The 12743-nt window shown below is 36.8% G+C and overlaps 1 protein-coding gene across 1 annotated transcript in view; it reads right to left on the bottom strand.

The window, feature by feature from the left end:
- Positions 1-12517, bottom strand: part of cul3b (cullin 3b) — a 32137-nt gene extending 19620 nt beyond the window's left edge. The window contains exons 1-4 of the mRNA XM_084125783.1: positions 12247-12517; positions 10701-10898; positions 9159-9272; positions 3003-3163 (exon numbers count right to left, since the gene is read on the bottom strand). Coding sequence (XP_083981909.1) covers positions 3003-3163; positions 9159-9272; positions 10701-10898; positions 12247-12309 — 536 coding nt within the window. The 5' untranslated portion in view covers positions 12310-12517. The remainder of the gene's footprint in view (positions 1-3002; positions 3164-9158; positions 9273-10700; positions 10899-12246) is intronic.
- Positions 12518-12743: the final 226 nt, after the last annotated feature.

Below are 12743 nucleotides of genomic sequence, written 5' to 3'. Positions count from 1 at the left end.
ACAGCTGACATGAGTACTGTAGCTGATCATGTCCATCTCTTTATGACCACAGTGTACCATCTTCTGATGGCTAATGATCGGTGATGCCATCTAAAAATTTAGGATCTGTAAAATGTCTTATGTTTTTAAAAGAAGTCTCTTATGCTCACCAAGGCTGTATTTATTTGATTTAAAATACAACAACAACAAACAAAAAACAGTAATATTGTTAAATATTATGACAATCTATCAAGATCTAAGATCAAAGCTGACTTTTCAGCATAATTACTCCATTACTGTCTTCAGTGTCACATGATCCTTCACAATATGCCAATTTGATGCTCAAAAAACATTCATTATTATCAATCTTGAGACCAGCTGTGTAAAAAAAAAAAATCAGGATTCTTTGATAAATAGAAAGTTCTATTTCATTTATTTGAAATAGAATCTTTTGTAACATTATACATGGCTTTACTGTAACTTTTAATCAATCAGAATGCATCCTTACTGAATAAAAGTATTGATTTTTGCATTAAATTATTGTGAATTAAAGTATTGAATTCTTACTGACCCCAAACTTTTGAACAGTAGTGTATAATGTTACAAAAGCTTTCTATTCCAGATAAATGCTGTTCTTTTGAACTTTCTATTCATCAAAGAATCCTGGAAAAATTATACATAACTGTTTTCAACATTGATAATAATAATAAACTTTTCTTGAGCATCAAATCATCATATTAAAATGATTTCGGAAGGATCATGTGACACTGAAGACTGGAGTAATGATGCTGAAAATTCAGCTTTGCATCACAGAAATAAATTACTAATAAATAGAAAACAGCTGTTTTAGATTGAAATAATATTTCACAATATTACTGTTTTGTTTTACTTTTTTTCTGGTATTTTTAATCAAATAAATGCAGCCTTTGTAGGAAGAAAAGACTTCTTTGAAAAACATTAAAAATATTACCAATCCCAAAACTTTTAATTTACACTTAAAAGATTAGTTAAACTAAAATGAAGGACATGTGCAGTAGGGTGTCTGTAAGAGTGCCTGTGTAGAAAGATATAGAAAAATCTAAACAACAATTTCTCGCTATTTACTGATATGCAGGATGTTTTTACTCACTATAACAAGAAAATAGTCTGTTCAATCGTCACAGCAATCGTCTGTGTTGAACGCAGTCTTACTTTTGTGTAAGAAGCATAAACGATATTACTGTATACCATGCAGGGCTCAACACTAAGTACATTTTCACTAGCCCCACTAGGGTTGGACAATATGGCCCAAAAAAATCATCACAATATAAAATTTGTGCCACCATTTTAAATTCACAATATGGAATCTTAGTTTGTTCCCCTTCATGCAGTGACATATTACATATCCAAAAATCAGCTTTATATGAAAATGTATTTTGCTTCTACATGGCAACTGCTAACCCTTTGCTCACGCCACATCAGAAACGGACAGAGAAAGAAAGCATTCTGTGGCATAGAACAATGTCCAAGTATATAAAGAAATATTGATAAAGCTTAACTTAAAATTGTATTACTGAAATTCTAGATTAAAGACTTAAGTTAACCAACATCTAACAAACTGATGAAGTTCAGGAGTAGGGCTGCACTATTGTAGAACGAAAGCGAATAAAATATGCAATAACTCTTAAATAATGCAATATTCGATATTCGACACGATAATGCTTTAAGAGTGTAAAATAAATTTGAATTATATTTAAAAACCAACTGGTCATTGATATAACCAACATGCATGTTCTGTGAGTGCTCACCAAGACAGGAATTTTGACATAAATGTGTGTATTTGGCCATATAAGCTGCAGAAATGAACTGAAATCTACAACGTAGAGTTTTCGTAATCTTTTGAAGTATTAAAATCATTCAGTTATTGTAAGCCATTGCGATATACATATAATTTGTACATTTGCGATATTTTGATTATTTCTATATGGTGCAGCCCTATTCAGGTGATATTAATATCTGTTCATTTTTGAGTATCTTTTATGTCTCTGCTAAGCAACAAAAATTAAAACAAAACAAAAATTAAAACAATGTATTTTTTTTATTTTTTATGGACATTCAGTTGCTTTACATTAAGAGGATGAATGTATCCCTATTATTGGGCTCCTCCTCATATTTACCGATGCTAATGCTTTGTAAACTTGTCACAGTGTCATATTTTTCATATCGGTATGCTTTATGCATAAAGACATTTTGAAGTTATAGTTCACCCAAAAATGAAAATTCTGTCATATTTACTTACCCTTATTGTCGTAGCGAACCTCTATGACTTTCTTACTTCTGCGGAACACAAAATAAGATATTTTGAAGAATGTTGGTAATCCAACAGTTTTTTACCATTAACTTCCACTGTATGGACAAAAAACACCAAGACATTTCTCAAAATATCTTATTTGTGTTTCACAGAAGAAAGTAAGTCATACAGATTTGGAACGACCTGAGAGTGAGTAAATGATGACAGAAATGTAATTTTTTGGTGAACTATCCCTTTAATGAAACAAAACCCCTCTACATCTTGATTTAATTAAAGTTTAAAGAGTCCATTAAAAATATATAATAAAGAACAATAGAAAATAGAATTAAGTATAATAAATTGTGGAATTTCTTTTTATGGCAAGTTTGACTTAATATTTCAATATATAATTCTGCATATTACCTATTTTATGTTAAATTTCTCAGTACTTTTTACACCCCAGTCCATTCCAGGGTTTAAACTCAGAGCCAGGGGCTCATGCTTTGATGTTGTGTGTGCACAAAAAGGGAACAGCAAAGAGAGCACATATGGGGCTCACATCAGGATGTATAAAATCTACTTGGCGAAGAACTTTGCAAATGTAGGGTTTGATCAATTGAAAAAAAAAAATATTGTGTACCAACAAAAATTGGCATATTGCTATGATGAATTACACACAGATTTCTGCATGGTCTATATCTGCCATGCAAGCACACATCATGTGTAGAGTAGACCAAAACAAGAAGACACCCACCTGTCCACCACCTCTCCTTTTCTCTCACGGGCAATCATGTCTAGTAAGGTCTGCCTTAGATGGTCCCGAATGCAACCATATCGAACCACCTGGTCTCTGAAGATGATGAGACCTAGATTATAGACGTTCTCTACATTATTCTGCTGAACATACACCCGGTCCTATACAAAGACAGAAGGGGAGACAGAGAGAGAGGGATAAATCTGATAAAGGAGATAAAGCTCTTCTCCAAGCAACAGTCAAATTAGTTGGAAACATGCACAACCACCCAGTAGGAGAAACTAAAATACATCTGCAGTTCCTGGAAGAAATTCAAGGGCTTGCGAGGCAGCAAAAGAAGAGCTACTGTAAAGTTGATCAGGAACTTTTGTTCTGCTTTTATTAATCATGATTTCTCAAAATGGTGCGCTTGTGTGCTTTTCCTAGACGTCAAGTCAAGTCACCTTTATTTACATAGCGCTTGTACAGATTGCATCAAAGCAGCTTCACAGTGATAACAAGAAAACAATACAACAAAGTTTGTTTTTAGAAGAAAATTGCATCATCGCCCACCTTAAGTAAGGCAGATCAGTAATATTGTTGAATATTAAATGTCCCCAACTAAGCAAGCCAAAAGCCAAGGCAACAGGCATGAGGGCGTTAACCACTGCTCTCATAAACTCTTATGAATACACACAGGAGAGAAATGGCTAAGATTATCATTATTATTATATATTTAGATTGGTAAATAACATTTCGGTTTGTTTTTCACCAAACCGTATCATGTCTTCACTTGGAACATAAGGCACAAGTCGCACGCAATACTTTTGCATCTTTTTTTATAGGGATAGTTCACCCAGTAATGACAGTTCTGTCATCATTTACTTACCCTCATGTTAATCCAAACATGCATGACCTTATTTCTTGAGAAACACAAAGGATATTTTGAAAAATGTCTCATTAGTTTTTGTCCACACAATGAAAGTCAATGGTGTCCAATCTTGTTTGGCCTCAACCCCTCGTGTTCTGCAGAAGGTTTATGTGAACTCCAGAAAAAATTGCGGTTACAAAATTTTCATGTATAATCGTGCATGAAACGTGGCTTTGCATATGCTGAAGAAAAGATGCGTTCTTCAGGAGCTAGGGATGAATATCCCTGCCACAGTCACAAGATCCCAACTCGCCAACTGAATGATTTTATCAAACAGAACAGAAGTTGATTTCTAGTCATTATGGTCATTATCTTAGGAGGGAGTTGCATTGCTGCAGTTGTTTAAGGTACAGTTCACCCAAAAATTACAATTCTATAATCATTTACTCACCCTCATGACATTCCAAAAAATGTCACTATAGCATGAAGGTTGAATGAGTAAATGAATCCACACAGATATAAACGGATCAAAAACACATGCAAATGGCTTCAGATCACCACAGGCTTTCACTCGCGTTTATAATCGCTGAAGCGGTCTACACTGCTCAGCACGCAGCTGGAGATGTAGTTTTGGCACACCACTCGCTCAATACAGCTTTGACATGAAAAACAAGGCACATAATATTTACAATGTTTGTAAGCTTTAGGCAGAAAGTATTCTTCGTTTTTTTATGCGTATACACAAAGTGGAACGCACAGCCTGGCAAAGTATACTTCTTTTGACTCATACTTGTTCACAGATGTTCGACGCATGGGCAGTTTTGAGCAATCTCTCGCCACGAGTTGCAACCCATGTAAATATCTTCGTATTCTTGCATGCTAGAGTTGTACAAATGAGGGTACTTTCTAACCTCTTCACACAATCTCTTGTCAATGTAAGCCTGCATTGTCGCTGTAGCTTGCATGCGTTAAGGTCTGTTCTGTTCATGCAGTTTTAATTCGACTACCTTGTACCTTCGCCCCCAGGGCACGGCTGGCACCTTGTGGATAAACTAATTACCGCAAAAAAAAATTAAATGCGCATGTGCGACCTGCAGGTACACGAAAACGTTTACTTATTTTTTACAGCATCCAGGCAGAGGTGAGCACATATGTGGCACGAGTAATTGATCCCCAGTCTGAAAGACTACTTTTCATGTTTTTTTTTGTTTTTTTTCTCTTTCTGTTTTTAACCATTGCTTCCAAATCCTTACGGTTTAATAATCAAGCCCATTTTAATCGCAGTAAATCGTGAAATTGGATAATCACGACATCCTGATTCCCTAGTCACGATCGGAGTGTGCGGTTTTTCAAATGTCAGCTGAGTGGCACCCATTCACTTGCATTATTTAATATTCAACAATATTATTGATCTGCCTGCATTGACACCATAATACAAGATGAGCTGAGAACTGAGATGGACGATGACATCACGGTTTGTGCCAGAGCACTATATATATATAAATGAACTAAATTAATAACTTTTTTACAACGAAAATGAAACATCACTGAACTTACTTAAGCTGGACTGTGACGCTATTTTCTTCTGGAAACAAACATTTTTGCATTATTTTCCTGTTATCTCTGTAAAGCTGCTTTGAAACAATCTGTATTGTAAAAAGCGCTATATAAATAAATGTGACTTGACATTATATATGGCCTCATACAGACATAATAATTTCCAAAAAAAAAATGTGTTTGTGCTTATCTGGAGAAAGAAAGTCATAAACATTGGGGATGGCATGAGAGCAAGTAAATGATGAGAGAATTTAAATTTTTAGGTGAACAATTGCTTTTAGTTACCTTAAGGTTGTCATCAATTATTTTTGCCTAATTTATTAAGTGTTCTGTTATGCATTACTGCAACGTCCTTAGTAACCATTTCAACTCCAAAAAAAATTAAGAGCGTGTTCACAAATGTAGTTTGTGAAGGTCTTGGTCTGTAACAAAAAAATAAATAATAATAATAATAATTTAGTCCTGGTCTGCTTAGTGTTCAATTTAAATACATTCACAACCTGATTGGTCGGCTTTTATGACGTATTGCCTATTTTGAGACGGAACTAGGGGTGGAACGGTACATGCATTCGTACTGAACTGAAACGGTATGGGCGTCACGGTTCGGTGCATAAATGTACACGGAAATACACGGTATAAAAATAAATAAAACTCGCGTGCAAATGAATTAATGTAATGCAGAACTACTGTTAGATACGCGGGTTCTTTAGGGACACTTAATCTGTAGCCCCGCCTTAGCTCTGAAGCAGGCTGCGATGTAAAGATTGCAATGCTGGAATATGTTGTGTGTGTGTGTGTGTGTGTGTGTGTGTGTGTGTGTGTGTGTGTGTGTGTGTGTGAAAGTGAGAGTGAGAGAGAGAGAGAGGGAGAGAAGGGGGGGGGGGGGGGCGCGGGCGCGATCGAAAAGTCGCAAAGTGTTTACTTATATTTGTGTGTGTGTGTGTGGGGCGCGGGCGCAATCGAACAGTGGAAACATAAAAACATACTCCGTCATTTTGTTTATACTGGACATCATTCAAACTGCAAAGTGTTTAAGTTACTGTTAATTAAAGTTTTTAGGAAAATTAAGCAAATTAATTTTCAATTCATTCAGGTACAATTACCAAACACATCTCAAGGTCTTTTTGTCTTTTTATTAATGTAATTAATAAACTAATTATATAAAACTATTGTCAGTGCACTACAAATAAACTGGTTCTATGCCTTTACTTTATTAATAAAACTTATTTAAAAAATACAAGGCTTAAGTAATTTATTTTCCTTTGGTGGTACAGCCTGAGACATGCACAAGCATTTTTGTTTTGCTTTTCCCTGCATTGTACCGAACTCGTACCGAACCGTGATGTCTGACCCGAGGTATGAACCGAACCGTGACTTCTGAGTACTGTTCCACCCCAAGAACTTACTGACCATCCAAAACAATGCTGTGTGCTGTGTGACTAAATGCTCTCGCTGTATGTGCGTAGACGGCATGTGATGGTATTTTGACCAGCTGAGAACTCGTGAAGAGCTTATAAAATGTGTAAAAGAGTCAAAACAGCGTCAGGAATCCCTCCGTCACACAGACACAAAAGATCTGCCTGTACCGAACTGATGGCAACATCACGACTATGACGAGAAAAAACGACATGCGTGAGCATTGTGCCCTTTTTAAGGTCTCATCTTCCTGTTTTTGGTTTGTTTACATGAACCACACGCACCAGAGTTTGTTTTAATCGAACCAAACATGCAAAGTGTGAACACACCCTAAGAGACCAAAACAGGTTCCTTAATGGAGGAGTACAGAGGCACATTTTAAGTCTTGTTCAAGTAACTGATGGATTATAGTGGCTTCGGTGTATTTTTTTCTGTGTTCTTTTCAAAGAATGTCTTTTTTGTTCCCGGTCCAGTTTGGTTCATGTTTCTTGTTTACAGTCGCACACAAAGTGCCGTGACAAGGGGCATCTCAAGAGGTATCGAACGAAATGAGAATTACAACTAGAAAATAGGGGTGGGCGATATGACCTAAAATTAATATCACGGTATTTTTCATCTTTTGAACGGTGACGGTATAATATCACGGTATAACTTTTTTTTTTCACCAATAAAGAAATTTTCATTGATTTACTCCTTGATATTTATTCCTTTATAAGCAGTTATATATTACTGTATTCTAAATATAATTAGCCTATGTTTTATCCACAACTTTAAATGCTTTAATTTAGGCTATTTTGTAACAGCGCCACAGATTGGCGCACCACGTAGAACACTCGGGAACCGCACCTGTGGCTGCTGCACTGCTGCTTCGTGCTCAGTAAGGAATATAGGTAGTAATCTCTATGTGTCTGTCTGTCCGTTTGCATTTTGATTATTTCGAGAACCGTTCATCCAATCGACTTCACAAGGGAGTGCAGTGTGGCATTTGGTGCAATATAGACAGACACGCGAGACGCGACACGTTCAGAATTAATAGTAAACTACAGAACAGCGCGAGCGGGAAGCGGCGCACCTCACGCGAGCAGGGCGGCTATATTCTCCGAGAACGGACACTGCACTAGTGATATAAAACGCACACAGTCTGTTAATTAAGCAATACTTTTAAGGTAGTCTAATATTTTTCTGACACAGTAAAGGGTAGATTTAAATAAAGAAAAACGAAATTTAAATAAAGAAAAACGAAATTTAAATAAAGAAAAAAACGAAATTTAAATACAGAAAAAATGAAATTTAAATAAAGAAAAACGAAATTTAAATAAAGAAAAACGAAATTTAAATAGGCCTAAAGAAAAACTAAATTTAAATAAAGAAAAAACGAAATTTAAATAAAGAAAAACGAAATTTAAATAAAGAAAAAAACGAAATTTAAATACAGAAAAAATGAAATTTAAATAAAGAAAAACGGAATTTAAATAAAGAAAAACGAAATTTAAATAAAGAAAAAACAAAATTTAAATAAAGAAAAACGAAATTTAAATAAAGAAAAAACGAAATTAAGTTTGCCTAAATTAAAAACGAGATTAATTTAGATTGATAATAACGGGTAAAAAGTCTAATACATTTTGTTTATTCTATTTTCCACAATGTCAAAGCAACAGCAGCAATACAAGCTCAGGCATGCACTTCGGTTCATACAAACTCCGCTGTTCTGCGCTCTAGCCAGAGAACACTCTTGCTGCAGGAACACTCAGGCGTCGGTTCTATTTCTAGCATGCACGCGTTTTCCGCGTGGCTCGAGCCGCGCCTGAGACGCGTGTCTCACGCAGGCAGTGTGCAAACTCCAACCTTTTAACATGGGAGCCGAAATAAAAACAGACACCCAACGCAGCTGAGACTCTCACGCCAGCAGCCAGTGTGTCGCCGGCCTTATTCAAGCGCGAATGAGAACCGTTTCGCGGGGGATCCCAGGTGTCAATAAAACAAAAACGTTTTTTCGTTTTTTTAGTCGACTAATCGTTGTGCAGGACAGGACTTTGGTCGACTAAGCATTTCTTTGGTTGACTACAGCCCTAATGTAAATGCAGCCGTTCAAGGAACATAATTGATTTATTACGGTATTGACGGTATTAGAAAATCCATGTCGTGGCGCAATGTCACACCGGTGATGACTATGACACCGGTGTACCGCCCACCCCTACTAGAAAATAATGCACCTAACCAGAATTTTTGAGGAATTATCAATACAGTGATGCCTTGCAAGCCCTGTAACAAGCTAACAAGTACCAAGACAAAAATCCAACAACACACAATGAAAGGTTGCCATGAGGACCCACCATGTACATCAAGATGTCTCTGATCATCACCATGGCCGTCTGGTGGTCATTCCAGGCTTGATTCAGTGTTTGCAGAAAGTTGTTATTCAGGGATTTTAACACATCATCGCGTACCTTTTAAAGGACAAACAAAAAATGATATAAGGGAAGGATAAACAACCTGCTAATTCATATCAACCCAGCAAGCAGAAACCCAACTTGGTGTAATTAATTAATTAAGCACTTTTCTTTCTTTTTCAACTTAAACACAGTCATGCATTAAAAATCACACCTCAAACCCACTTAAGAGAGTCGCTCTTATTTCATTAATCCAATAATGCCTGTTCACACCAAGACAAATGTTTAGAGCCAAAACATTTTCATTTGAGTAAATGTCTGTTAACGTATCTGTGCTGTGCAGACCAACACACTCGGGGTGTCACAATATATCGTGTCACAATATATCGCAAAGTTCACCCAAAATAAAAATTACTATGTGAGAAAAAATTAAAGTTTTCAGAGTTTTAGTGTCAGTACTACATTAAAATATTATATATAATGTTGAATATAATGTATAATAATGCAATAGCGGAATAGCTGTGTAAAAAAGTGGCCTACATTATTTTAAATATATCTAGTCAGTGACAGAGAAACATATTCGTCTAAAATAACTCTGTATTTTCAGCTTCAGAATCATGAATATTTTTATTCTGGTGTCTCTATTGTCCTGTGCATTGGGTTTCCAGCACCAAGTCTAAGAATATTAATTTATACACACAATGTAATATCAAATTTACCAGTTTAATAAACAGTACATTTTTTGTTAACCTTTTATCATATGTCTTGGAGTATCGCAATAATATCGTATCGTGAGTTCAGTATTGTGATATGTATCGAATCGTGACATGAGGGTATCGTTACACCCCTACAACACACACATTCACCGTCAATGTGACAGATTATTTTTATCCTAATTTCTAATTATTTTTTGCGAAAGGACAGTGAATAGCAGAGAAAAAATACGGAACCAGCTCTCTTGTCTCTGTGAAATCTGAACGGCTGCTGGACAACACGTAAATAATGTTTGACCTAATTTCTTCAGAAGAGTGTCAGAAACAGAAAGTTGCGCACCACTGGACTTCTGCTTTTCAATAAGCGCCACCTACAGTCAGAGTGCAAATTCACATTTTTATTCCGCCCTTCTGCTGTTACTTTTTTCATTGGTCTAAAACACATGCAAAAATCCAACTATGTCCTCCACACATTACTTTGTACCCCCTGATATCTCTTTTCCACTGAACTGGTGCTGGATCTTCCTGTAGCTTAAACAGCACAGAATTGCATTAGCAACACCAAGGCCATATGATAACATTCTCAGTAAATGCATGAACTTTGGACGAAAGCATCTGCCAAATGCATAAATGTACATGTATCAGTTCTTGTGCCAGATCCAGGACTCGGCCAGTGGATCTACGAACGGTGGAAATGCACAGAATGGTACCAGATCAGACACCAGCACCCTCATGGTGGAAAAGAGGAAAGATAGAGACACATGGCTCTTACTTTATTGATGAGATGTTCTGTGACCACCTCCCTCAAGCCTGTATAGAGCTTCTCTCCGTGTTTGTGAAGGACCATGGTGTAGGCGTTCCTGTAGAGCTCCTCGAAGCTCAGCCCACTGTTGTTTTTCCTCTGGATCTCCTGAATGGCATTTTTCAGGAGATCCCAGATGTTGTTGACATATTTCTCATCCATGGTCATCTGTAATGAGGTGGAGATAAAATAAGAGGGTAAACACCAACACCACCAAGAGAAAAAAAGTGATACAGGTTGCTCAAAACTTTTGAAAATAATGTGATAATGAAGGTTGCCCGATTCAAAAATATAAAGCATCAATTCATAAGGCTTACAGAAACAGTACCTTCCTCTTGCTATGACTCAGCATAACCTTGAATTGGTTACAGATTATGAATCTAACCTAAATTAGACATTAAATTAATACACAATGTAAACAAATGTGTGAATGTGGTTGCATTACATAAAACAACAACAGAAAAAGCACATTTTTCTTAAAGAAAGATAACACAAACACCCTTGTCAAGCAGAACATTTCACGAAAAGACAAAATTATTGTGCCATTGCATTTTCTGGTTGTCATGATGAAAATGTCCATAGTTAATATGATACACTATGAGTAACATACTGGGACACCAGTGTGAACTTTAGGCGATGGCTCAGAGAAGTTAGTTCTAAGAAAATATACAATATCGATGTATTTGTTTGATTGGACAAAACTTGATTGATGTTTTATGACACTCATACATTAGCTTGACCATATCCATAGTCTTCTGAGGCAGTGCAGAAGTATTGGCCAACAGGTGATAGAGGGGAGTCGTCTCAATGTTTGTGTCTCTTAAAACCTGAATATTCAGCTCAAACAGTTGTGAACAAATCAATAGATGTGATTCAGAACAAGAATGCTCGTCAGGATCGGTTTATTTTGGGTTTACAGTATTGACTCTTTAGACCAGGCCAACTGTGAACATCACAAACACTCTTGCAGCATTTAGTGCTAGTGAACTTGTTTCTTCGCTGGCAATAACTCAACGCTCACTAAAAGCGTGTCACATCACAGATGCATTTGCGCTGGTCATGTGTGACACACACAAGTAAACGATACATCATGGAAAAAGTTATCATAGACAAATCAACCTGCCAAAAACAACATTACTAGAGCAAATCTTTTTGATCAGTGTGTAACTCAAATTGACCGGTGATTGTATATGCTCACTGAGGGAACCTCTGCAGTAAAAGCATTGTATTTGGGTCATCGCGCATTTATTTATGATTATCTAACTTACTGCTGTTAAACAGGTTAGCCAGCTAACAGGCTCGTTGGGTTGTGTCATTATGACCAAAAACAAAAAAACAACGCAAGAGATTCTAAACCTAGATCAATCTGACACTCATCTCATGATGGCTATTTGATTATTTGTGGGATTTGGGAAAACATCGAGGCAGTGTGAAGGGTTTTGTCCACATAGGCCTGTCTGCTTGAATCCCCGGAGCTCGAGTGAATGTCCCGCCGGCTCTGAACGCTCATACTCACAGGAAAGGCTCGTATCCTCATCTTGGTGTCTTTTTTAGTGCCCCCTTTGCTGAGATTTGACATGTCTGGTTTATTCCCCGCCGTTGTCTCCTTTCACATGAAAGTCTTCTCTGACAAAAGACGGGGAACACGTATACTGAGGCAGCGCTGAGCCCCCACTTGACCTTCTTTACGAGTCTCACTCTTCGGACTTGTTGACAACCGCTACGCGTTCAGCTACTTTCGGGCTCTAGTGATGGCGGACGCGCAACTCTCACAGATTCTCAACACTGAGGTGAACTCACGCGAGATCTTATACTTGACATTTGAACATTCTTTAATATATGGCATAGCCCATTAAATATAGGTAGCCCTCAATATTTTCGAAACTTGTACTTAATTAATAACTGTATTTCGGATTAAGTAAATGTTATTGGCTAAAAACTGTGCCCTATAAGTTGGGTTTTTTTAAATTGGGGTCTGCTGACACCCAGGGGACCGCAAGGGAGTGACAAGGC

This window comes from Abramis brama (assembly GCF_963993115.1).
Source record: "Abramis brama genome assembly, chromosome: 10".
Lineage (NCBI taxonomy): Eukaryota > Metazoa > Chordata > Actinopteri > Cypriniformes > Leuciscidae > Abramis > Abramis brama.
Note: the sequence above shows the minus strand (reverse complement) of the source record. Positions and strands in the feature narration are given on the sequence as shown.